The sequence below is a fragment of the Alligator mississippiensis genome, chromosome 2, assembly GCF_030867095.1.
Source record: "Alligator mississippiensis isolate rAllMis1 chromosome 2, rAllMis1, whole genome shotgun sequence".
NCBI classification, from domain to species: Eukaryota; Metazoa; Chordata; order Crocodylia; family Alligatoridae; genus Alligator; species Alligator mississippiensis.
Genome location: NC_081825.1, coordinates 239,409,504 through 239,436,005, shown reverse-complemented (window position 1 = coordinate 239,436,005; position 26,502 = coordinate 239,409,504). Strand labels below are relative to the sequence as shown.

The following is a 26,502-nucleotide window of genomic DNA, read 5'->3' as shown; positions in this document are numbered from 1 at the left end:
TCAGGTGGGGGAGGGGCAGAGGCAAACGAGGCTGCCAGAGCCCAGGGGAAAAACGCTCAGAAAGCGGGGGAAGGGGCGGGGAGGGGGTCCCCAAGGACAGGCTGGGGAGAGGCAAGGTTTTTGGAGGGATGGGGAGAGGAACAGGGGGGCACGGAGTGCAGGGAACACGCAAAAGGCACCCAAGCTGCAGGAGCTCAGAAGGGCTTCACCTGTCGGCGGCCATCTTGAAAGAAAGAAAGAAAGACTTTGACTTTTAAGAGGCATTTATTCCAGGGAGGGTGACAAATCGGGGCCAGTAGAGAGTATGTACAGGTTGGCCCGAAGATCTGGGCCTCATGGACAAGGCCTGGGCTCATGGCCTGCAAGGCCTGCCCGTACACTCTAGACTAAAAAAATATAAAAAAACCACAACGAACAAAAGGACTATTTACATATTTACAGTTCCGGACACCCATGGGGGCATCAGGGGTCGGTCTGCATGAACAAAGTCCGAGGTCTCTGCCCACTGGATGCGTCTCTGCACCTTGAGCAGCTGGTGGTGCCACAGGGCAAGGACCAGGCGTCCCGCCTCGACTTGGCACAGTGCCCCCTCGAGGGCCCAGCGTTCCTCAAAGATGGGCACCGTCCGCCAGAGGACAGCATGCTCGAACTGGAGCGAGAGGCAGGCCCGCACCAGCAGGCGGAAGAGCTGCAGGGCGTCGACCATCCCGGTCCCGGTGAGCTGGTTTCACCGGCTCTTCAGAGTGGCCATCTTGACCTGGCCCAGCAGGAAGTTAGCCAGGCTGACCACGGCCCGCTCGGCCGCCTGGTACGGGAAGGAGTGGATGTAGACATCCTCCGAGAAGTCCCGGCCCAGTGCCCGAAGCAGCGCTCCCAGGGTGGCAAAGAGCGGCTGCAGCCGGGGGCAGTCGAGGAAAGAGTGGAAAATATCCTTGTGAAAGAAAGAAAGAAAAGAAAGAAAGAAAAATTTAAAGCCCAGAGCAGACAGCCCTCGACCAAGCAAAAAAGAGGCCACGGGCAGCTGCAAAACATCCCCCTTTTCCCTCACAGCATGATGCCAAACCCCAGAGATACAAAGCAAGCCTTCATGCCTGCTGGCTCCTTCACTTCTCAGACTTCAACAGACTCAGCTGCCCCAAAATTGAAAAACAAAAATAAAACATTTTCATAGATTTCATAGACGTTAGGGCTGGAAGGGACCTTGTAAGATCATTGGGTCCACCCCCCACCCAATGGGCAGGAAGTAAGCTAAGGTCAAAGGATCCCAGCAAGATAGGCATCCAAATGTATCTTAAAAGTGTTCAAAGTAGGTGTTTGCACCACTTCTGGCGGGAGTCTATTCCAGGCCTTGGGGGCTTGGACAGTAAAGAAGTTTTTTTCCCTATGTCCAGCCTAAAACGGTCTTGCAGGAGTTTGTGACTGCTGGACCTAGTCATACCTTAGTGTGCTCTGGTGAACAGGTGTTCCCCCAGATCCTGATGCACACCCCTTGTGTACTTATAGGCTGCCACCAAGTCCCCCTAAGCCTGTGCTTCTCCAGGCTGAAGAGCCCCATAGCTCGCAGCCTATCTTCATAAGGCCTATTTTCCTGCCCGCTGATCATGCACGTGGCTCTCCTCTGGACTCTTTCAAGCTTCTCCACGTCCTTCCTGAATTGTGGAGCCCAGAATTGGATGCAGTACTCCAGCTACAGCCTCACTAAGGCTGAGTACAGCAGGAAGATGACATCCTGGGGCTTGGTCGAGATGCATCGGTAGATGCAAGCCAGCGTTTTGTTCACTTTGCCAGCTGCAGTATCGCATTGGTGGCTCATGTTCATCTTGTGGCCAATCATGACCCCCAAGTTTCTTTCGGTTATGGTGCTAGTGAGTTTAGCATTGCCAAGCCAGTAAGTGTGATGCAGGTTTTTTTTCCTGAGGTGGAGCACCTTGCATTTCTCTGTATTGAATGCCATCGGGTTTTCATCCGCCCATCTTGCAAGCTTATCAAGGTTGGTCTGGATCACCAACCTATCCTCAAGTGTGGACGCTCTCCTCCAAAGTTTGGTGTCATCAGTGAACTTAGCCAGTCTGCTTCTGACACCAGAGTCCAGATCATTTATGAAATCATTAAAGAGTAGAGGTTGGAGAACAGAGCCCTGGGGGACACCACTAGTCACTGAGCGCCATGTTGATTCAGTTTAGTCAACTACCACTCTTTGAGTCCAACCTCAGAGCCAGTTCCCCAGCCATTGGACTGTGGAGTAGTTGAGGCCGCAGGTGCCCAATTTTTCCATGAGGACATCATCGGGCACCAGGTCAAAGGTCCTCTTTCAATCTTCGGGTACTTTGCCCAAGCACCACGAGTTCTCAAATATCCTTGCCAGTGGCTGCACTATGACGTCTGCCAGTTCCTTTAGCATTTTTGGGTGCAATCTATTTGGACCAGCTGATTTGTGGGGGTCCAGCCTCTCAGGATGCTCCCTCATAAGATCCATGCCAATGGTGGGCATATATTTATCTTCGCCCTGGTCATCCTACTTCATGTTAGGCAGGATGATCCCTTTGGGCTGGTAAAAAACTGACGCAAAGTAATCATTATGCATATTGGCTTTTTCCTGGGTGTCGGCAGTCAGCTGCCCCAACTGGTTTAGCAGGGGTCCAATGTTGCCCTTGTTTTTCTTTTGACTCTCCACATATCTGAAGAAGGACTTTTTATTGTCCTTGATTCATGTAGCCAGTTGGAGTTCAGTTGCAGCCTTGGCTTTCCTAGTTCACTCCCTACAGGTGTGGAACAGTGCAGAATAGTCCTCCTTAGTGGTGTTTCCTGTCTTCCAAAAGCCTCTCTTTTTAGACATAGGAGGTCCACGAGTTCCCTGTTGAGCCAAGGGGGTTGTTGAGCCCTTTTACCACCTTTTCTATGGGTTGGGATGGACTCTTCTTGTGCTTCTAGGACCGCTTCCTTAAGGAGCAACCACTCATCATGAACTCCCCTCCCTGTGGAATCATGGCCTCTCAGGGGCTCAGGAACAAGCCTCCTGAGCTTATGAAAGTCAGCTTTCCTAAAGTCAAGGACTCCTGCATTGCTGGCTGACTTGCCAGCTTTGTGATGGACGTGAAAGTGATCAACTTGTGGTCACTGTCACCCAGCTTCCCTTTGATTCTTAGGTCACTGATTAGATCATCCCCTTTGGCCAGTACCAGGTCCAGCAGCGCCTTTCCTCTTGTTGGCCTGTAAACCTCTCGAGACAGGTAGAGCTCATCCACGCATGTAAGGAAGCTTTGAGACTGATCGGATTTGGCCAAGTGCTCTTCCCATGAGATGTCCGGATAGTTGAAGTCTCCCATGACAGCCATGCACTGAGAGCATGCAGCCTCGGCCAGTTCCCTGGCGAATTCTTGGTCAAGCTCTTGTTCCCAATTTGTAGGTCTGTAGTAGACTCCTACCATTGTATCCCCTTCACCATGTTCCCCTCATATTCTAACCCAAAGGGTCTCCAGTCATCCTCCTTGGATAACAATCTCAGCTTGAAGGGACGTGTAGCTCTCCTTCACATAGAGAGGTACACCCCTGCCCCTTTTTTCAGTACTCTCTCCTGTACAGGATATAACCATCTCTACTCATAATCCAGTCATAGGAGGAGTCCCAGCAGGTCTCCAGTATCCCTATGAGATTGCAGTCATTTTTGTTTAGCAGAAGGACCAGTTCCTCCTGTTTATTCCCCAGACTCCTTGCATTAGTGCATTTTTGCCCACACCCAGTTCCCTTTCTTCACTGTGAGTGCTCTGATTCAAGCATAGGCCTAAAATCTCTCCCTTCATGGAAGGGCACTGGTCATCAACCAGCTGCTCCTGTCCATGCTCTGGCATCACTTCAACACCCTGCCTGTGCCCTTGGAGCTCCTGGCCAGGCTCCAGAGATAGGCACTGGGGTCTTCAGGACAGGATAGCACTGAATCTCTGAAGGACTCCTGAGACTCCCCTTGCAGGATGGTGGGTAGGGCATGGTCTGCCTCAGCAGCCTTGTCAACCTCTTTCTGGCCCTAGCCAAGCTAACCATCTGTTTCACCAGGAAGGAGGCTCTGGCTGGGAGGACCACTGAAGACTGTGGGTCTGCTTTCCTGTCCCTTGTCTGACCATGTCTCCAGGCAGAGTTTCACTGGGCAGTTCCACTGGCTCCTTGGACTCTTTCAAGGGCCAGTAGGCACTGTCCAATGTGCTCTGCTCAGTGTCCTCCCTCAGTTCATTCATTTTGAACCTTTGACCTCACTCCTGTCCCTGTTTTGTTATCTTTTATGCCCATAAATCAGTTGCCACTTTCCCAGTAGCCTCCATTTCTAAGGGAGGCTTTTAGTTTTACTTGGTGGACCCAGGCCCATGGTCTCTTAAAGTGGCAAATAGGCCTGTGTTATATAGTGGCAGACAGTGAATGCTGAGTGGGAGAGTGAACTGGGTATGACCAAGGGTTTTCTCCACTGTTTCTCTCACTTGTAACCTTCAGCATTCAAGGTTTAGGAAGTTCTGATTCAGGGGCTGCATCCCTAATTCCCATGTTCAATAGCCGCTGAAGCCCCATTCCTCCAAGAATTTGAATCTGGCTAAACTGCCAGCTTCCACAACATCTTGTGGCAATGAGTTCCACACTTTAGTTATATGCTGTGTGAAAAGGAACTTCCTTTTATTAGTTTTAAACTTACTACCTACTAGTTTCATTTTGTGATCCCTAATTCTTGTCTTGTGAGAGAGTAAATCTTCTCTTTGGCAATCGCTTGCAATTGAGGATGATTGTTTTCATGATCGTCTTATCTGTGTGTCTGAAGATGCCTAATGAGGCCCGTCTTGGATCAACAAACTATGCAGCTCGGACTTGTGTTTCCACGTGGGGTGGGTGGCACTGGTCTTGATTTGGTCCATGACATACTGTTTCTGTTGCTCCCGCTTTTCCATCTCCTGTTGTCATGAGGTTTCAAAGTACTGAGATCCCTGCAGCAGACTTTTTCTCCATCTGGGGCAGTCCTGGGTGATAGTCTCCCACAAATTGGCATTGATACTGCTTTTTTTTTAAATTGATCTTGAGGAGATCCCTGAAACACTTCCTTTGCCCTCCTCTTGAGTGTACACCTTTGCTGAGCTGGGAGAATAAAAATTGCTTTGGGAGTCTAGAATTGGACATCCAGATGACATAACTGGCCTAACAAAGTTGATGTCAAATGATCATCACCTCCATACTCATGGTGTTTGCTGCAGGAGGAAGCTAACATTGGTGTATTTGTCTTCCCACTGAATTTGGAGGATCTTCTGCAGGCAGCATTGATGGTACTTCTCCAGCAGCTTTAGATGTCTCCTGTACATTGTCCATATCTCAGCTCTGTACAGCAAGGTGGGGATCATGACTGCTTGATAAACTATGAGCTTGGTTTCAGATCAGGAGAAGCTCTTCAGCAAGTGGAAGGACATGGCTCAGGAGGGTTCTCGCAATGGTCTTTCCTGTGGTGGACAGCAAGGCAATGCCTCTGTAGTTTCCACAGTCTGACTTGTTTCCTTTCTTTGCAGACTGTCACATGACTTTCCTGAGGTCATCTGAGATTTCCTCATCATTCCAGATCCTTAAGATGAGGGTATGAAGCTATGATGTGTGCTCCTCTCCGTGCTGCTTGAAGATTTCCAAGGGGATTCCATCCACTCCAGATGCCTTTTCATTCTTCATCTACTTGATTGCTTTCCTCACCTCATCTAGGGTTGGAGGGATTCTGAGATCATCTTTGACTGGGTATTGCAGGATGGAGTTGAGAACATTTTCTTCAACAATAGAGTCTTGATTGAGGTCTTCAAAATGCTTCTTCCAATGTGCACTGATGGCTCCCCTTTCCTTGATCAGGTCTCCTCCATCCTGAGGTCTCAAGGGGATTGATTCCTGAGTGCTCAGACCATGGATGGCTTTGGTGGCACTGAAGAAACCAGGCATATCATAGATGTCAGCTAGATGTTGAATCTCCTTAGCCTTGTCTTGTTATTGATGGTGAGTTCATGTTCTGTGGATTTGGTCAAGAGGAGGGTGCCACTGGAGTTGACCTTTCCTACTCCTTCCTTCACAATGGTTCTGTTCCAGAGATTAGAGTCCCTTCTGACTCTGGTGTTGAAATCACCAAGAGGAATAAATGTGTCTCCCTCCAGAATTTCAGAAAGGACTTGGTCAAGGTTGGCATAGAATTCCTCCTGCATTTCATTGGTGGTGTCAACAAATCTGTGTTGATTCCTCCCCAGCAAGTCATGTTCACCCATGTGCTGAGCAATTATATTATTACTAGCCAACTGCCTGTCAAGAATGATGGGGGGGAGGGTGGGGACACAGCGCTGCTACCCACCACCCTGCATCACCGCCACCTCCCAGAGTCACCAGCGTATAGCTCCCTCAGTTCCCTCTAGTGCTTTTTTTAAATATAGGAGTCTCATTAGCAACCCCCTTCAATCTTCTGGAACTGAGGCTGGTTTTAGTGATAGTTTGCTACTGTTTAGTTCAGTGCTGCTCAACCTTTTTGCCTGGCAGGCCAGATTGACAATGCCCAGTCCATCTGCAGGCTGGATCCAACCAGTGTTCCCAAGCCAGTGCCTGGGCAGGCACAGTGGGCACCATCTGGCTGTGTGGAGTGTGGAGGGAGGCAGGCTGGTCCCAACACACTCCCCACAGGGGAAAGGAGTTTGACTTGGCCCCATGGAGAGGGAAGGGGTGTGGCTTGGCCCTGTTCAGGAGGGAGAAAGGGGCATGTCCCTGCTCTGCAGAGGGGAGGGGGTGTGGCCAGGCTCCAGTCCAGCCTTGAGGAGAGGGAAGGAGGCATGGCATGGCCCTCTGGGGTAGAGGGGCATAGCCAGGCTCCAACTCAGCCCTACAGGGAGGAAAGGGGATATTGTTTGGACCCAATCCACAAGGTGGGAGCAGTGTGGCCCAGCCACATGGGAGAAGGGATTGCAGCCCAGCCTGCCATGCAGGGCTTGGGGTTAGGAATTTGGCAGGGGAAATGTTGCCATATGGCCACTGATCCCCTGCCACCAAATTTCCTGATCCATGGGGAGCCCCATGGGCCAGATGCAAGGGCTCCGTGGGCTGCATTTGACTCACAGGCCACAGGTTGAGTACCCCTCATTTAGTTTCCTCTACAACCTCATATATTGAAACCTCAGTTTGGGTCAGCTCCACTGATTTATCCCTGGAGAGGAGTGGATTTGGTGACAGAATTTCCCTAACACCTTCCATAGTGAAAACAGATGCAATGAATGCATTTAGTTTCTGTAGGAATGGAAATAGAGGTGTGGATCTAGGAGACCTGCTCTATAAAAATGGATTATGAGGGGCAGGGAAGTTTGGGGCAGAAGCTACTTCCTCTGGCTATTAGTGCGGTAATTGAATTTCAGAGAGGAGTAGAGAATTCAGACACACTCCTGTTCTCACTGTTTCCTATTGGCTAGCTTTTGGCACCTCCCTGCTTAGTGTGCTGGTTGTTCTGAATCTCATTTTGAGGTGCCTAACTTACCCATCTTACTGGCCGTGTCTACACGAGATGATGACAGTGCAGTAGCTCGTTACTACTGTGCAGTAGTGTTGTGTGGCAGGAAGTGTGAGACAATGCTACTGCACAGTAGTAACAGACTACTGCACAGTCAACATCACCTAAAAGCCATTCAGTAAAGCTACTGCACAGTAACTCCGGTGACTGTGCAGTCATTTAGTACTTGTTTATATAAATATGAAATAACTGCACAGTAAAGACTGGACAGCCAGCGTCTTGTGTAGATGTGGCCACTGAATAGCAGCTAGCACTGGTTCTTGAAGCCATTATTGGGGTATCGTGGTCTCTAACTTGTAATTGTGTAAGCCCTTAGTTGGATCTAGCCCAAAATATAAAAGGAAGAGACTATCAGTTACTGAATATAAGAAAATAGGGTTGCAGTAAATTATTTTTGTAGCTTCCCCATTTTGTCCCACACAAAGCATGTTCTGTGTTCAGGGGGAAGTTTCCAGTTGCCTCCTCTACTGTATAGTCACTGTGTTCCAATGACTTTCCCTCCTATAAGGAAAGTGGATGGGGCTTGTTATTGATGAGCCAGAGATGAATACTGTTGTATCTCTCCATTTCAAACCTCCATTCTTCAAAGGTGAAGACATGGTCTACGCAGATCTCCAAGCCTATAAATTGGGGAAACCTCAAATGGGTTCAAAACATTATTATTATTGCAAATTATTGATATGCATTCTTATAATGTTAGGCCATGGTGAACTTGTTTGTAGCTTTACTGAATTTTAAGATCTACCTTCAATTATTTGTATATCAATCGTGCTTGTAAAATATACTATTATATTTTTATGGCTATTTGGTTGCTTGTTTTATTGGCTGAGAAGTTCACGCTGATTAAAGAAACTCCAGGAAGGTTTCTGATTTCTATCACCCAGCGGTAAGTGTCAGCTGGGATAACTCTTCCATCCTCCTTTAATTTTCTATACTACTTCCTTTTAGGCTACATTCTGGAAATTGTATTTAAACACTGGTTGTTCGGGTTTCTACTTTGTAGAAAGCATCTGAGAGATCTTTACAGGAATCTGTAAATGTACTAAAAAAGAAGGATTACAAAGTTAGCAACTATTTGTTCAAGAATTAAACAATCACCAAGCTTGTCTCCTCATACAACAAGGCTCAGCTTGATTTAAACACGATCTTTATCCCAAGAAAACATTTTTTTAAAAATATTTATGTTTTAGAAAGAGTCCTGACTAACAGAATGTAAGAATATTCTGACTGGGAGAAAAGAGAAATGTAAAACTGAATAATCATAGCTTTAAAATGCGTCATAAAGCAGGCGTTATTCCACTTGTTGCAAAACAAGAAAACCCCTCAGATTTAAACCCATTCAAAAGGTGCTAAAGATTTTCTTATATGAGAAAATACTTTTGTGTACTCTAAGGCCTTCAAATATCAACACAACATTAATGGTTGGAAATGATTTAGAGAACACGTTATTCACTTCTGCCTAAAACATATTTCCCGTCAGTGGTATAAACAGGACTGGAAAATGTTTATGTCTTTTTAAATATTTGTGATGACCAGCCTTTTCTGAGATGTATAGTAGCAACTATAATATACCTTAACAGGCATAACAAGGGTATCAAGAAATGATAGGAATAGCATAATTTATGTACAACATAGCATGGTTATTTAATACTAGCAAATCTCCTGTCAAGAATGACGGGGTGAGGGGAGGAGGCGGGGGGGGGACAGAGCACCGCTACCCACCACCCCATGCCGCTGCTGCCTCCCAGGAGCAGGGTGGGGTGGGGGAGGGAAGCTTGCCTCACTGTCTCCTCCATCCCCCTCTGCCACAACCCTGCGCTGCTGCCACCTCCAGGTGGTGGCCTCGTCCTTCCCTCCCACCCCCTGCCCTGCTCCTTGGAGGCTGTGGCGGTGCAGGATGGTGGTGGTATAGTGCTGGGCTTGTCCTCCTGCTACATCCTTTGCATCTCTGCCATCATGACGGCACTCTGCCTTGTATGTCTGTTTGTGTGGAGCACTCTGATTGGTTGTTTCAGTAAGCATTGTGATTGGCTGCCAAGACAACCAATCAGAGTGCTCCAAGAGTATTACGGCCAGACAGACAGACAGATGAACTAAGTCCTATATATATAAAATAAATACAACTTATTTAAGTACAGAATATTTATAATTGTAGAATTATATTCTTATCTAGCAATGTTTAAGAAACTTTCTTAGCTAGATTCAGAATGACAAAACTCACCTCTTCAAAAGCTTTGGAAAAAAGGTGATGACTTCAATAATGACTGTTTGAGCTTAAAGGTTCTGGGTGGGTGCATCTTTACATTTGTACACAGATGTAAAGAACACAGGGATCCAGAGTGAACAGAGATGCCACTACCTCAGGATAGCTACATACATTAGTTGGATAGTACGTCTCACCAATAGGTGGTTATGAACCAGTAAATAGACTGCTACCCAGGGTAATCCACACCTGTATGGTTTACACCCCTGTTCTTTTGGGTGTAAAACTGGGTTCAGAAGTAAAATATGGTATAAATAATCTGTCCACTCCTTTTTATGGGCATGTAAAGGCTGATTATATCAACTATATTTTCCTCCAAGCCCTCTTTTTAAGAAATAATTAATAGGCTATTTTGAGAGCTGAGAGAGTAGTATATACAAAGTAAGATAGTTTGAACATATTTGAAACTAATTTCAACTGCTTTTAAGCGCTAGTTAAACTAAATGGCTATTATAAAAGAACTTTATAAACGTATTAAACCCCCCCACCTCCCAAATCTAACTTTAAAGATGTTCCAAGATTTTCCCATAAGAACAAAGAGAACTAAATATATGCTGCACATACATATGTTAGACTGTAAATTCAGGGATAAATATATGCGTTAAAGAGACTGCATATTCATGAGCTGAAGATGTGACCAAAACATATGAAAGAAGGGGTGAATACAATGAAAAGTTGCCAACAGCTAATTCTGAATGCAGTCAAGCCTGAAAAAGGTGTGTTTTTCCCCCTTCCATGACTTCACAGATGGATGTGGTTATAAAGATCTTTTGGATTGTCCTAATAACTATATCTTTTCACATCCGAAAATTTACATTACAGATCTGCCTGTCCATCAGATAACTAGGAAGAAGAATACAGAACAAAAGTTACAACCCAACATAAAAATAGAGCAGCTGTCACAAATTGGCATTGATCCTGCAATGCAATGCCATTACTGAAACTCCATCATTGTGAGTAAGAGGAAGCTATAAAAGACTGCCAAGGAATAGATTTAATATTTTCTTATAATTTGAATGATATAGTGAGCTACTATTCTTATTTAAAATATTAACAGCTTCTTCTGGTAAACAACACAATTTTCCTGGTAAGAAGACATGGTTAAATTTTGGCAAGCAAGGAAGGGAAAAGAAGTGGAATCATTTTGAAGGTCCTTGATATTCATTGACTTTTCAGTCTCTTGACAACTACTTGAACAGCTTATTGAAGTAACCAATTTAAATATTTTGCCTGGTTTCATAGTATTTAGGAACATAAGACCAGAAGGGGCCTTCTCATTTATCCAAGGATTCCTCTAAATTGCCACTTCCAGTACTCACATACATCTACAAGGTACAAAACCAGCGATACCAGAAGCATTTTACAGCAAGCCATAAATAAAAGCAAAGGAGATGAGTGTACTGCCAATGCCCTTCCACTGCAGTGACAGGGAAGTAAGTGGTTAATATATGCTCAGAAGCTCCTAGGATGTGGAAAATGCCTACATGCCAGAGGAAGGCAAAAGCCTTCACTCTAAGTACCAGATTTGTCTAATTACCAGCAAACTTTCAGCATACCCCAGCCAAAAACACTCAGCCTTAAGTGTGGTCATTTTCCAGTACTTCAGAAGAAGGGGCAAAAAACCATATAAAAGCTAGTTGTATTCATAAGGGGGAAAGAATCCTCCCTGGCTCAACAAAGCCATCAGCAAAAAAACTCTGGAAGCATGAATCTACCAGACACCCAGCATACTTCTGCCTTAAGTTGAGGAGCGCAAATGTATAATTCCACAACTCACTTGTGCTGATGGTTGACATAATAAATCCCTCCCCTATTCTTATATAATAAAGGGCTTAGTCCGTCTGTCCATAATGCTCTTGGAGCACTAAGATTGGTTAGTGAAACAACCAATCAGAGTGTGGTGCGCCACCATGACGGCAGGGAGGACAAGGCCAATGGCATTGGCAACAGTGGCGGCACAGGGTGCCGGCAGAGGGGGATGGAGGTGACACCAGGGCAAGTTTCCCCCTCCCTGCCCCGCCACGCTCCTGGGAGGTGACGGCAGCACAGGGTGGTGGGTGGTGGCGCTTTGTCCCCACCCACGCTCTCCCTCCCCAATCATTCTCGACGGGCAATTGGCTAGTTATATCATAATTTCCAAAAACTTATTAATACAGGTTTCTTACTCCCACCCCTCTGCTTGGAGGACCATGCCAAAACTACTTCTCTGATAGAAAACTTCTGAGTTCCCCCTTGTGAATTTGTTTCTGGCCTTGAGCCATCTGGTCTTGTGTTGGTGGCGGGGGGTTTCTGAGATGTAGGGCAGGGGGAGGGGGGCCAAAAGTCCATCCCCTACCCCAAGGGTCCCTCTACACATGCAGGTAAAGGCACAATAGGATCTAATGCATGATCCACACAATCATGCCTCCTGCCATGCCTTACATCCATGGAAGGAGGCACGATTGTGGGATTCCACATTAGATCCCATCATGCCTTATCACCAGTGCAGGGGGAGCCTGGGATCATGATACCGAGCTCCCTCTGCACCAGCTCCCATGGCTGCAAGCCCTCCAGCAGATGGGATTTGGCAGGGCTCACAGTGGGAGCAGCATTCTGCACACTGCCCCCACTGCCAACCCCACAGCCAACATGGGCTGCAGGGCTCACAGTGGAGGCAGTACCAGGAAAACTGCCCCTTTTGTGCACATCATTGGCTGTCGGGCTTGTAGCAGAGGCTACAGGGAAAATGCTGCCACCATTGAGATCCTCATGAGGTATAGGTTTTGCAGCAGCAGCAGTGTTCCCCCACACTGCCCCCACTGCAAGCCCCACAACCCACGTGACTGCGGAGTTCATAGTGCAGGCAGCACAAGAGAATGCTGCTGCCGCTGCAAGCCTTGTCAACTGCAGGGCTGGTGGGGTCCCCTCAGCTAATGGGGCTTCCAGACACAGGGGAGCACTTTGCCATGCATTCTATCAATAGCATGATTAGAACAAGCTACAAAATTATTACACATTTGTGTGGGATAACTTTATAGATTATTGCTTGTTTTTTCATGCCATTAATTAGCTGAATGTATAGCTGGGTGACTACTTAAGTCGTGATTACCTGATTAATCATGCCTTAAGTGAAACATGTAGAAGGAACCTAATATATACCCCATGAATATAACTAAAAAATAATAATATCCCCTCTCAATCTCCCCTTTGTTACACTAAACATGCCAAGATCTTTAATCTTCTTTCATAAGCAAAGGTCTGCATATTCCCTTGATTTACTGAGCTTTTTTTGCACCTGTTCCAATTTAAATTAATCATTTTGGAACAACAATGACCAGAACTGCACACAATAGTCTAAACGGGGGTCTTACCAGTACCTTGTACAAGGGCAATAGCATCTTCTTGTCTCTATTGAACATATGCCACCTAATACACCTCAGGACTGCATTAGCTTTGTGGTTGAAACTATTCACATCTGCAGATTTATAAACAGTTTAGGTTATCCACAATAAACCAAACAGTATTTAGTAACCCTTAAATGAATTTCTTTGCCCATCTATAAACTGTTTTAGTTACCTATAATACACTGAGACAAGAATCATTACTAATTTGGGGAACAAAGTATTTTGGCCCCTTTCAAAGGCAGACATAGTTAAAGATACAATTTCTGTTGAAAGCTCTCCACAAAGACATCATACAAAAGAGACCAAAACGCAGGTATTTGTTGTTTATTGCATGTGTTCTGGTTTTTTCCAGTTTTAATCATTTTTCTTTATTTAATGCTAAAATGTTCATACTTCATAACTGTATTTTGCTGGTCTTTAAGTGTGGTGTCACATAAGGCATGACAGGGAGCTAGTGACTAACATAGTGGGAGTCATGTTTCTGAACTGGCATTAAAAAAGACATTTGTTAAGCTTTGGCCCCTGCCATTGCTCATTTCCTTAGACTATAAATTCTGTTAAATTTTTTAGATAAGATTACGTGACACAAGTGTCTGAATCAGATCTTTCTGCCACATCTGTATATAGGAGTTACATTTGCCCACCATCAGAAAGTACTGTGAGAACTTGGAAGACAGGGATTATTTAACTGCAAAAAATGTTATTTTCAGGTGCTGGTTTGCACCATTTGGGTACCTACCACCTCCAAATAAGTGACAGAAACCAGTGAAGGAATGCAAATGAAAAAGAGAACCACATCCTCTCAGTATGCTAACACTGCCTGAGTATGGTCACACGTACCCAGGATAAAAAATGTGTATAAACATAAGAAGCTGTAATTATTATTATTACTTCAAAAGTTTGCATGGCACACAACCAAAAGCAATAGCAGCTGTTGTGTCTAATTATCCATAAATGTAGGCCTGGAATTTTATTAATGGCCAAATGGTGTATTGCGCTGCGCTGATTCTACAATAAAGAGTCCTCCCCTTTGGGAGACTGAAGCCAAGGACACAAGGGCAGGTTAACCAATGGCAATTTGAACTATCCTGATCTGAAAAAGCTGCAAAGACATGATGCAGCCCATAAAATTGGTTTACCCTGAACCCAACAGTGGCAGATTTTCCCCTGGAAAAATCAGAATCAATTTCCTCATGCTCTCAAATGCCTACCTCAAACCTGAACCCTGCTTCTTTGTGCACAGCTGCTGTAGGAGGATTTTTTTCAGATTTGTGCCTTCAGCTTCACCTCTGCATTCATAGTTTCATAGATGTTAGGGGCTGGAAAGGACCTTATAGATCGTCGGGTCCAGCCCCTCCTGCTCTCGGTCAGGAAAGACTACTGGATGTGTCCATTGCCAAACTGGCCTTGGAAAGTGTTGCTTTATCTGAGGTTATCACAGATCAGATCCCCTCTTTCTTGCAGCCCAGAAGGAAGAACTCTCATGCGACTGAACCACATAAAGTACCAGTATTTATCAGTTTTATCAACTGTTTTTTTGAGATATTCTAAGTCTTAGAGTTAAATTGTCTCCCTCTTTCCTTTTCCCTAACATGTGGTATCCTCTCTCTGCTTCCCCAGTTCTCATCTGGCCACGTCACACCTTGTTTAGCATTCTCTTCTCCCTTCCTCAGTTACTCTCTTCTCCACTTCCTCCATTTCTTGCTTGTTCCTCTAGTTTCCACAACTTGTTTCTCCTCTTCTCCCCAAATTCTTCCTCTTTACTAATCCACATTGGTGAGGCATTGGGGGTGCATGTGAGTGCACATCCACCCCAAGATTGGCAGTGCATCCCCTGAAAGAAGCACTGCCAACACTACTGGCTGCGCCTATGGGTGGTCGCTGCTCGCCATCCCTTCCCCCCCCGCCACCAACACTGCTGGCGGCATCTGCAGACTGATTGCCACTGGTTGCTGCTGACACTGCTGGCAGCATCTGTGGGTGGTCACCAATCACCGGTCGGCACTCGCCACCCTCCCTTCCCCCAACACCTCCACAGCCACCTACAGGAGCTCCCCACTCGCTGCCACCATGCCACTGTCACCTGCGGGCACTTGTTGTGCCCCTTCAGCCTCTGGGGGCATGCGTCGTTCATGCTAATCCATGTCACTCCTCTTTGCTCTGTCCTGCTCCTCCTGTCATTGAACCCTTTCCAGCTTCTCTTCTCATCCCCCCCTCCCCCACCGCATAATGGTTCCTTTTCTTTTCATCCCTCCCCAATGTCTTGTTCTTACTCATCTCAATACTCCCTCTTTTTTCTTTCCATCACCTTATTTATCTTTTTCTTAATCCAGGGTCTCTCCTTTCCTTTATATCTTTACCAAAATTCACATCTCTCCTTTCTACTTTTCTTCTACATCTGTCTGTCTGGGTTAAAAGCAACTGGAAGATATCCTATCAGCAGGGATCCTGATTTTCCCTGCTAAAAAAATCACAAATTCTTTGATAAAAAATAGCAAATTCTCTGATAAGCCCCCCAAATCCATTATTAAAAGCCCCCCACTGCCCCCACAGCCCTGCTGGTGCCCCTCACTCCCCCTCCCCCCCCCCAGCCTCCCCAGCCCTACTGGTGCCCCTCACTCCCCCCCAAAAACAGCCCCTCAACCCCACACAGACACACACACGCACAGACACACAGGCACAGACATGCCGGCACAGGTAGTGAAGCTGGCATTAGCACCAGTCATCTTGGACTGTGCAGCCAAATGACAACATGCTCAGCTTAATGTCAGCTGGTTTGCCTGGGGCCAGCTTGCAGCATACAGGGTTTGAACTTGATGCTCCAGAACTATTACAATATTTTGGCTTAACTGCTCTTCTACCTCCCCTCTGTAGCCTGGAGAATGTCTAATCATCTGGTACAAATTAACCCCCTAATTCCCAACTTTCTGAATATTGTAGGGACTGCAAAGACATCCTTTACACTACTGCATATGGTGCCACGCCCTGCACCAGCACATCTGATGCACAGTTGTAAGATGTACTGTTCATACATATTTTATGAGAAACCATCCCTGATGTCTGGATCAACTGAGGCTTGGCTGTCAATTCTGGTTTCTTACACTATGGTGTGTTGCCATCTACCTTCCCCCAACAGTGAATCTCCCTTTCAGCCCTTCCTGTGAAGGCAGAGACAGCAAAGCACAACCCTCTGAGGGCCAACAATAAAAAGTCAAGCTCTAGGAGTATAGAAACAGGATAATGGCTGTTAGAAGATGGAATGAACACAGAAAACACCACTATAGCTCATGGGTAATAGGCACAGCAAAATACTTCTTGGGAACAGCGATATAAACAGTTGCCTTTGCTGGACCTCTCTGATCTTATTGAGTGTAGGACAGGGTGACACCAGAGTGTGGACTTTCATCAGCCCCTGAATGGAATGAAGCTGCAAGGTCCCCTGCAGTCACAGCAAATTCACTATATAAGGTCACTGAGGCGCATAACATTTACTGGGTTGTAAAAATTAATTACCTGATAGTTCTAATGATTAATGCCAGTGTATTGAAAGTTACCTGCAATTACAGATGAAGGTTCCCCTTTAGCAGAGTGTCTGTGTGTAATCTAGGGAAGAATTATTTCTCTTCTTACCCAGATCACTCTTAACATATGCACCTGCTGCTCATTAGAGTGCCTTCCTGTATTTATCAGTGCCAGCAGATTCTCTCTTGAAATTGGCTTTCGTTTAAGATCTGTGGGGAGAGAAACATGGTTTTTGGATAAAATCCCAAGAAATTGGATTCAGCAACTGGCTCTGTTCCATCCCCAACTGTTTGTTCTGCTTCTCCACCTGCAAGCTTTTCCCTTTCTCACATTCAAGATACCAGTCATTTGCAACAGATCACGTTTAGCCACTTTCTTATCCTAACTACCATTTAGGATTCTACTTCAGGAATACCAGACTTGTGCTGCTGCTTCAGACCTGATGCATCTTAAAAAACAGCAACTCCTAAAAAGGGCATTAAGGTTATCCACAGAAGAGTTTGCATAAATTCATCACAACTTTGATTTTGCATCCACTTAGGTTTGCTACAGCCAAATTAATTCTTGATGCAACTGCTCTACAATCAATAGGGCTGCACCAGGTTTGTCATAGCTGACTTCTTTTCTATACTTAGTGGGTAGGTTAACAGTGTTGAAGCTAGAAGGAATCAATGGTACTGACCATCTGCCACTTTTTCACCATTAACAGAGGCTGGAGGGAAATGGTTCTCAGGGAGGAAATGTGACTATGATTTATTATAATATATGCTTTGCAAATATACTTACATATAAAACACTGTAAAAGAATCCATTAAACATCACACTTCACACTAACCTTATATTGGTAAGCTAGAAAAGGTGTGTAAGTTTCCTGTTTCTACAGATAGGGACAATGAGCTGTAGAGACATCAAATAACTCTCTCAGACTCATAAAACAAACTGGTGAAGGAACAAAGAAGAGAATCCAAAAGTCCAGGCTTCCAATCCCCACCTCCAAGCTTCTCTCTGTTAGCATCTTATGCTGCTATCCATCACCACAACTTGCATGCAAAGAAGATGCCAATAGCAAAGTCTTTCATAGAAATTTAATGGAGTCTCTATGTTATTTCTTCTTACTTGAGGCAAAAACTCTGCTTGGGATATGACTTGTTTGCTTGACTGATTGGTTGGTGTCTAGAGGTTATCTGAGTAAAAGGGTGGTATCAGAGTTATACGTGTCATTCATATGACAGAAAAGTAGGCCGTAACTTCATTTATTGCCTGTTTTCTAATTTATACTCAGCAAAATCATAACTGGCACATGGAATATTTAGTACCTAGCAGATCATCTAGCAATGAATAAAATAATTCTGCTTCTCCAAACTGTTTTCACTGAGTGAGGGCAGTGATGCTTTTAAAAGATCTGTTTTGGAGCAGTACAGTGATGCCGAAAGCCATCCTTCAGCAGCATTTTCTCTTTAAACTCCAATTCTGAATATTTTAGAACTTTGGCAATAAAAGTTATCATTTTATTAAAAGTCTCTGAAAGTGATTCACTATTTTAAACACATTTTTAATTAAAACTGAGACACTGGCATTGTCAAGAGAAAAATATTAGCATTTAGTTATATGAGCTTTTTTCTTATTTTAGAATTGAAAATATAATTGTCCCTAAAGAGGCTTGACTGAGTTTGGAGGCTGGACTAAATGATATCTAGTCATGGTCTAGTCATTTTCTACTACAGGATGTTGTGTAACTTTCAAATAGCACACTGCTGCAAAGGAGGATTGTTTCATAAATTGTTGCTCAAATCAATGTACAAATTGATGCACACCACAAAACAAGGTGGTACATCAATGTAGCATTAAAGTGAGGATGGGAGTAAAAGTGATTCTAAAAATTACATCTTTTTAATTAGCATCTGATCCCAGTTTATTTTACAGCTGCTAAACTAATAATTTAAATGGATGAGCATAGTAACTTAGGTCATCACCTTGAAAACAAGATGTACATTTTCATTAGGAAGATAAATTAGCCAGTGCAACCAGTAACCAAAAGATGTGATAAATTCTCCTTCACTCAGTATAAATAAATCAAGATTAGATGTCTTTTTAAAGCTAATTTCTAGCTCAACCACAAGTTATTGTGCTGGATGCTAGTGGCTTGTATTACATAGGTCAGACAGGATGTCATTGTGGTCCATGTGGTCTTAAAATTTATGAGGCAGCCCAACCCTTTGCTCACTTCACTGTTTCTTCTTGGTACAGCGAGTCAAATCTAGGTTCTTGGTGCTTCCTGGCAGAACACTTCTATGGCAGGAAGCATGGGGAGCCAGATGTCCTGAAATTTCAGAAATCCTGGAGTCCCCAGCCCAGGGCAGTCTGCATGCCTAGGCTCCCATGGAGCCCTCAACCTGGAAGCCCATTCCAGTACTTTCTGGCTGCCTGCTGCAGAGTGGGAAGCCACAGGAGATCTCAGAGTTTCCAGATTCCTGGAAGGTTTGGCTTCCATCCTAGAATTAGGAGCCTAATAAACTAGAATAGACCAGGATCTCCAAGGGCTTCAAGCCCAAGATCAAACTGAGAATCACTAAGAGGTGACCTGGAAACCCTGGTGTAAGGAAGGACTGTCCAGGAGTCACGGAAGCTGTAAGCCTTGAGGTCATTGATACCAGGGCAGTCTGCATGGTGGAGCTGCCCCAGCACTGCAGATGCTGGAAAGCCCAAGCTTCTCTAATGGCCTGTTAGGAAACAGAGCAGGACATGCCTGCATTTTGGGCAAAGTTCTTTGAACCTGAAATCTCTCCATGAAGCATTCCAGGTTCTTCAAACTGGCATCTTTCAATGAAATGCTTACACTGAAAAATTCCTAGCCAGCCCTACCCCCACTTAGATGGTCCTTTTTCTAGTGGGGGTTGACCATTTAGCAATTGATCCATGAATTAAGCCATGTCCTCCCTGAGTGACACTCCAATCCTCTTCCCCTGGCCAATAAGAAGCTCTCCTTTCTACTCCCTGCCCAATCCGATGCTCTGCTACTGTAATTCCTGCTCCCTCCCCGATCTGCTTCATGCTCCACACAGAGGCTGCCCATGCCACTTGTGGCACTCATGCTTCAAGTTGGCCACCCCCATTCTAACAGGTCCAGATTCTTCATCCTCAGCTGGCAAAAATGCCAACTCTCCAGGAGCACCAATAACACTTCAGATTCCTCAAACTGAGGAATCCCAGATTTTACCAGCCAAGGAGGAGGAGTAAGTGAAGGGCTCTACAAAGACCAAGAAAGGAAAAAGAGGCAGACATTTCTCTTTAAACAGAATTGTGGGAGTTACTGTCTTTTGTGCTCTCTCTCACTACCATAAGTGCACTGTATTACCAACCCAGTGGTCTTGACTTTTGGATCCACCCATACTGGGCTTGACCTGGGACACCAGGGAGGAAAAGCTGGCTTTGTGCTTTCTTTGTGGCCTCTGAGTTCTAGACCTGTTTGTTGGAACAGCTCAGAAGTTTCCTTATGTCATGTCTGGCTGCCCACTGCTCCAAGAGGTCATTTTTGCATCTGCAAACAGCTGGAGTGCTATATCCACACATACTCCATCTCCTTTGTCTATTTTTCTTCTGCTAGGAGCTCTGACAAGGGCTGGCAGAGAGCTTTTCTAGACCTCTGTACCAGTAAAAGATATATACAAAAGAAACAGGCCCTTTTCTGCTCTAGAATTATTCAGCAATACAGGATGAAAATATGATAAATCTTTTCATTTTCTGTACCTGGGGAATGCAGGTCCTTTTCTATTGTTGTTCCCAGGTAAAAGGGCTGACACCAAAATGTAGTTAGAGCAGATATTAGAAGCACATCTCTAAATTTGGTTCCAGATCTACAAATTTTGAGGGGCTAGGTGCAGACATTTAAAAGCCTAAGACAGAATCAATCTAGGCTACATGGTTTTCTGTAAGCAGTGTAGTTTAGATTGGGAGCAAGCAGAACATGCATTCACCCTTTGGTGGGAGGACCAAATCTTAGATCAAGTTCTGTCATTTTTATGCCAGTCTGTGTGCACCAAACTTCTGTTCTGTGATGGCTATATGTTCCCTTTGCCTGGGAATTCTCTGAATTCCTCACTACCCCACACCTTCTTGCTGGGACCTGGATCCCAACACAGGGCAGCATGGGATCCAGGAAACCCAGGCACTTCATGCCCCCATTCAGGAATCCATGCCAACATGTGCATGCCTTGAATTAAGCAAAGGTTGGTGTAGGTCTCAGCCAAGAGACATGGAGCGGTGCGGGACCCAGGGTACTCCTGGCATCCCAGGCCTCCATGCTCAGACCTACACTGACCCATGCTTCACATGGATGTAGGGGTTATCATGGGTCCTGTGCTACCCCACACTTCCTTGCCAGAACCTGCACTACCCCATGCCTCTGCATGAAGCACAGGTCAACATGGAACCTGGCACAAGTCCCAGCATGGAGGCACAGGGCTGCGCGCCTCCCAGCATAGAGGCATGAGACACCAAGGATTCCCCGAGCCCTGTGCCTCCATGCCAGAACCCATATGGGCTTCCCCTGCTTAGGGAGATGTGCCTACGGATATCCCAGGATGGGTGTCTAAGCAGGGAACTCTGACTTTCTCCACTTACACAGAAGCACCCTGACATTCCCTGGGGCATGTGTCTCTAAACAGGGAAAGCCTGACAGGTGCTTCTGAGGCTTAAGGGACCTTATCCTGCTTGGGAATTCCCAGAGTGTGCAGGATCAGGCCCCTCAAGTCCCCAGAGGACTTGCTTAGGGAGCTCCAGGAGAGTGCAGGCAGCTCCAGGCTCCCCACACTCTCCTGCCACAGAACAAATAGATACCACAATAATGTAGCACTATAACACTACCTTTTGTCATGCCATCAATGTGGTAGGGATGTCTATTTTTTCACCATTTGTGCCACCATAAAGTTTTTTTATGGCGGCACAAATGTGATGTCAGATGATGTCAGGTATCCAGGTTGTAGCCGTATTGGTCTAGAGGAAAAGGCATCAGGAATCATAGTAGAGATTATATCTTTTAGTAGACCAACAAGATTTCTGTACATAAAATTCTTTAATTGCAAGCTTTCAGTTGCCCAGAGGAGTTTTCCATCTATTGACTCCTCTGTGAAATACTATAAAACATGAACTTTCATTTCTACGGAGAAGAACTTTTACAATCTTTTCTCCAATGCCCAATGAAGATGTGCCCGAAAGCTTGCAATTAAAGAATTTTTTTTGCAAAAATCTTGTTGGTCTAATAAAAGATATCATCTCTACTATGAGTCCTAAATGTCAAATGATGTACATTTCTACTGATTATATTAACAGGCACTTTGTGGACCATCATTCAAGTATTTTTCAAGAGTTCTAATAGATAACTTCAGTCAAGTCTCTTCTGAGATCATAATTGTCCACTTCATATACAAATGCCATTAGCATTCTTCTAAACTCTCATTCTTTAGTGACTTTATATTCAGTGGTCTGTGTTTAAATTAAATACTCAAGCATGAAACAAGAGAACAATGACTGTGTGCACTATATGAAAAAGTATGAGAGATTCGCGTGGACTGCTTAAATAAGCTTCCAGCTTATCTTCTCTTTCTATATACTACTACCACTAGTAGGATTTTTTCCTGTGTGACTCTCAACGTATTTTATGAAGGTGAGTATACCTCATTTCACCCAGTTAAAAAAAGTGGAAGTTCAAAATGCAGAAATGTTACAGTCAAATTATTAAACTTGGCTATGTAAACCCAGGAAATGTCACTTAAATATGTTAAAAAAAAATCAGTGGAAACTATGAATGCTCAACACCTCTGAAAATTAAACTATTCCCATCCTAGTAGGGATTCGGATACCTAACTTTAAGCACCTGAGCTTGAAATTGTCCCAGTGACACAGTAAGTCAGTGTCACAGGCAGGAGAAAATTGAAGATCTCCAGTCTCCTAAGCTGATGCCTTGCTCATTAAATGATACTGTCTACTCAGAAACGTCAATAATCAAGCAATGTGTTACAGTCAATTGATCAGTCACTAGTGCTTATGTCTCCAAATATAAGCTTTCCAGTCAACTGCATTTTGACTACAGGGATCCAATCTGATTATAGCTATTGTGTGTTCTATGTACCTTCCAAGCAGAAATACTATGGGCCCAGTTAGATTTCATTCAGTGCATAAGAGAAGTATATTGCATGCAACAGAAATTCATTATGTGAAAAAACAGATCCCCAGTGCAGTTCCAAGAGAAGAATTTTTTCTTTTGTTAGGAAGGATTTTTCTATCTTGGCCTGTTCATCACTTGGAGACTGAAACAATTATCTCTATGGGTTCTCTCCACAGTTCTAGTTAAGATTGATATAATGATATATTTTGCTATGATTATCATGCATGGCTTGATAACAGAACTGCATATCAAAAGGAAAACTATTACAGAAGACTGGCTCTCCCTGAAATAGTATTTCTAAGCTGATGCTGTGCTCAATTAGCTTGCTGCTTGAAAGGTTATGCATGCTGTTATTTTAGACCATAACAGTAAAAGTCTGGCTTCTGTGGGTTTGAAATGTCAAGTCTTTCTACCAAACATCTGAATACTATTTCTGTCATATGGTCATATAAATCCTGCTCTTCAGCAAGGTTCAAAATTAACTGGACACTATACCATGGTAATTTGGAAACACGGGCACCCCCTAAACCTTGGGAGCATCTTTCCCTGTTGTCCAACTCCATAGAGCAGTGATTTTCAGCCCATGGTCCATGAACTCCTGGGGATCCACGAAACACATCTAGGGAGACCATGAAAGGAGGCTGCAAAGATGGTGGCCCCACCAGAAGGTGAAGCACCACCAGTGTTGCTGCTTCTCCAGCTCCTTCTGTGGCCAGAGGTCTCCTGAGTGCCAGCAGCAGGCAGCCCAGCACCAGCAGGCACAGCATGGCTGGGCAGCCCCACCTCATCCTGGTGCCACCGCTGCTTCCATCTTGCCTGGGATGATATTATTGAGGATGGTTCTGCTTTGAAGAGGGGGTGGAGTAGATGACTTCCTAAGGTCCCTTCCAACTTTAATTTTCTACGATTTTATGATTCTATGACCCATCGACACTGCAACCCCACAGCCCCTCCACTTGCCTGGCAATATCAGTCCACAAACTAGAACAGGTATGTGTGGGTGCATGCATGCATGCATGCATGCATGCATCAGACAGACACACAGACAAAGAATGCATACCAGTTTGGATGGAATTTCTATAGGGAAAATTGGCAGTGTTTTGAATATGGAAATCTTTATTTGGAGCAACAAGAACAGCACATATTTTTGTGAAAGGTTTGGTCCCACAAAACTGATGGGAGGTCACCAGCAAAAGACTGGTGAGGTATATAGATATCTGCAAGCTCAGTCTGTGCCCTGACTTTTCATCTTCACAGAACATCTACTACATGTGAAGAGCGGGCTTGACAGAGCAATCTGAGAGAATCCCTGGGTGAATGGTTGCCTGTGTATGCAGGGGACTGTACCTGATGGCTTTCATCAAGAAGCTTCAACTCTGGGTTTCTCAAGTAAGAGAAAACAACTCTGACACATTCAAAACCCTTGACAGCTTTTTGGCTGAAAATGAATTGACACTGGAGAGTGATGCAAAATGCAAAATCAAGGAACACTTGCTGGCACTCAAATCTCAGTTTCGCCAGTACTTTCCTGAAATGGGCAATGCGAATGAGTGGATACACAACCCCTTTGTAGCAGACTGTATCTCTAGGTCCAGTCTAACAGCTGAAGAAGAGCAATTACTCGAGTTATCCTTTTTCAAGCCCAACCATCTCATTAGAACTGACAACAAAATAGTGACTTCACAAAACTGTATTATTGTTATTGTTGTCATTGATATTTTTTATTTTTAATACAATGGTTGGTCAACAATTATCTACTTATGTTCACTACACACACAATAGATTTCCAAAAGGTTCTGAGCCTCCATTCAAAAATTTTTAACGGTCCATGAATGAAAAAAGATTGAAAACCACTGCCCTAGAGGCATTTTAGTGGCTAACTGGGATGATTAGAGGCATTCCTGCTGGATTTTATTAAATTATAGGAAATATAATTTTTCTTCATCATAGGTTTTACTTATTTAACTGCCTGCCTACAGTAGAATGATAAATCGTCAGATCCTTCACGAAGATCCTTAACCCAATAAGTAAAAGTCCAGACCACAACATTAAGTCCCAAACAGCAGTATTCAGCCAGATTCAATTAAGGTTCCTTTATCTTCCTGACAATTGACAAACTGATGCTAGCTTTATGAAACCCACAAGAGAATGGGTAGGAAACTGAAGTCACATAGCTCCGGCTTCCTATGTCAAAAGACCCCAAACCTGTCCCCAGATAAAAAAAATCATGAAGATGAAGTTAAGTCTAAAAGCATATGCAGACAGACAGACGGAAAGAGAAAGATGAGAATAATGGCAGCTATTGTCGTCCTTAAGGCACATGGGATCAAAATAGATAGCACAGCCTGCAGTGATTAAAAAAACTAATCAATTTAAAGAAAAATAGCACTCAAATATCCTGGGTTACACATTTTGACAGTGAAAGAATGTTACACACGAACTAATATGACATTTAACAGCTTCCATACTCCCTTTAGAATCAGGAATTTCTTTGAGAGTTGAGATAATTGACACATGCAAATATTATTATCTACTTCTGAGATACTTTAATGATCCATAAATATAAACTCATGCAGGAATAAGATTTTCAGTGTTAAAGCTAGACATTTCATACAGAACTTTAAATGTTCATTATTATTCTGCTCTGTCATCATTATCTCTATTGAAGCCAAGGGACCAGATTATCCTGTGTATTTGCACTGAACAGAAATCCAAAGGACCAAAAGTAGAATCTCTGTCCTTCTAACCTGCCCTTGACTCACTGGTGTTTAGTAGCTACTTTATGTTAGATGGCTACAGCAAATGGAAGCAGGACAGCTGCATGCTGCTACCCACCTGCTCACCAGGAGAATAACTAAATAACTGTGATGTAGGACACCTCTGTAGGAACCACAAAACTTCCTGTATTGGTTCTATATCCCTCTTCTCCTATCCTGGAGACCCTGACACGCTGTGGAGGGCTCAGTGCAGACGTGGATGGGGTCAGGGTCCAACACCTGCCCATTTCCTGTCAAAAGCCTTGACAGACCCAGAATCAGGGAGGCTTGAGCTATCTTTTCTCAATCCTTGTACTGGCCTTATTGCAGGCAGAAGCAGATACCCTCCTCTCAGTGTGGGGTGGGGGTAGGGGCAGCACAATGGAAAGGCCCAGACCTGGGCCACCACACAAACACAAGTCTGAGGTAGTGAGGAACCAGACATCATAACTGCCTCATCATCCCTGCCTCTCATATGTAACCCGTCTCATTCCCTGGACTGGGTACCACTAATAGCTTGGATCACAATTATCCAACCTGTGGCCCACAGGCTACAGACAGCCTGCAAGGGGTTAACTTGCAGCCCACAGGCCCCTGCTCAGCTGCTGCACCCTCCCCACAAACCCTACCACGTCTCCCACTGCTCCTTCTACTGCTGCTGCCATCTCTCTGCTCCCCCTTTCTCCTCTGGCTTCCACTTCCTGCCCCTGTGGACAGGATAGTGGGAGCTGTGGAGGCCCAGGGAGCCCCCAAAGCCCCTGCAGTGGGAGGGCCTACCAATCCACGCAGATCCCAGCCGGTGACAAGTTGACAGCCCCGCCTTGTGTTGCAACACTGGGTTCAATAAATACCGATACGCTTGAATGAGAGGAACA

The 26,502-nt window shown here is 44.7% G+C and overlaps 1 protein-coding gene across 1 annotated transcript in view; it reads right to left on the bottom strand.

The window, feature by feature from the left end:
- Nucleotides 1-245: 245 nt before the first annotated feature.
- The window catches only part of RPAP1 (RNA polymerase II associated protein 1), a 168,682-nt gene continuing 142,425 nt past the window's right edge, over nucleotides 246-26,502 (bottom strand). The window contains exon 25 of the mRNA XM_059722972.1: nucleotides 246-931. Within this exon, the coding sequence (XP_059578955.1) occupies nucleotides 728-931 (204 nt within the window). The 3' untranslated portion in view covers nucleotides 246-727. The remainder of the gene's footprint in view (nucleotides 932-26,502) is intronic.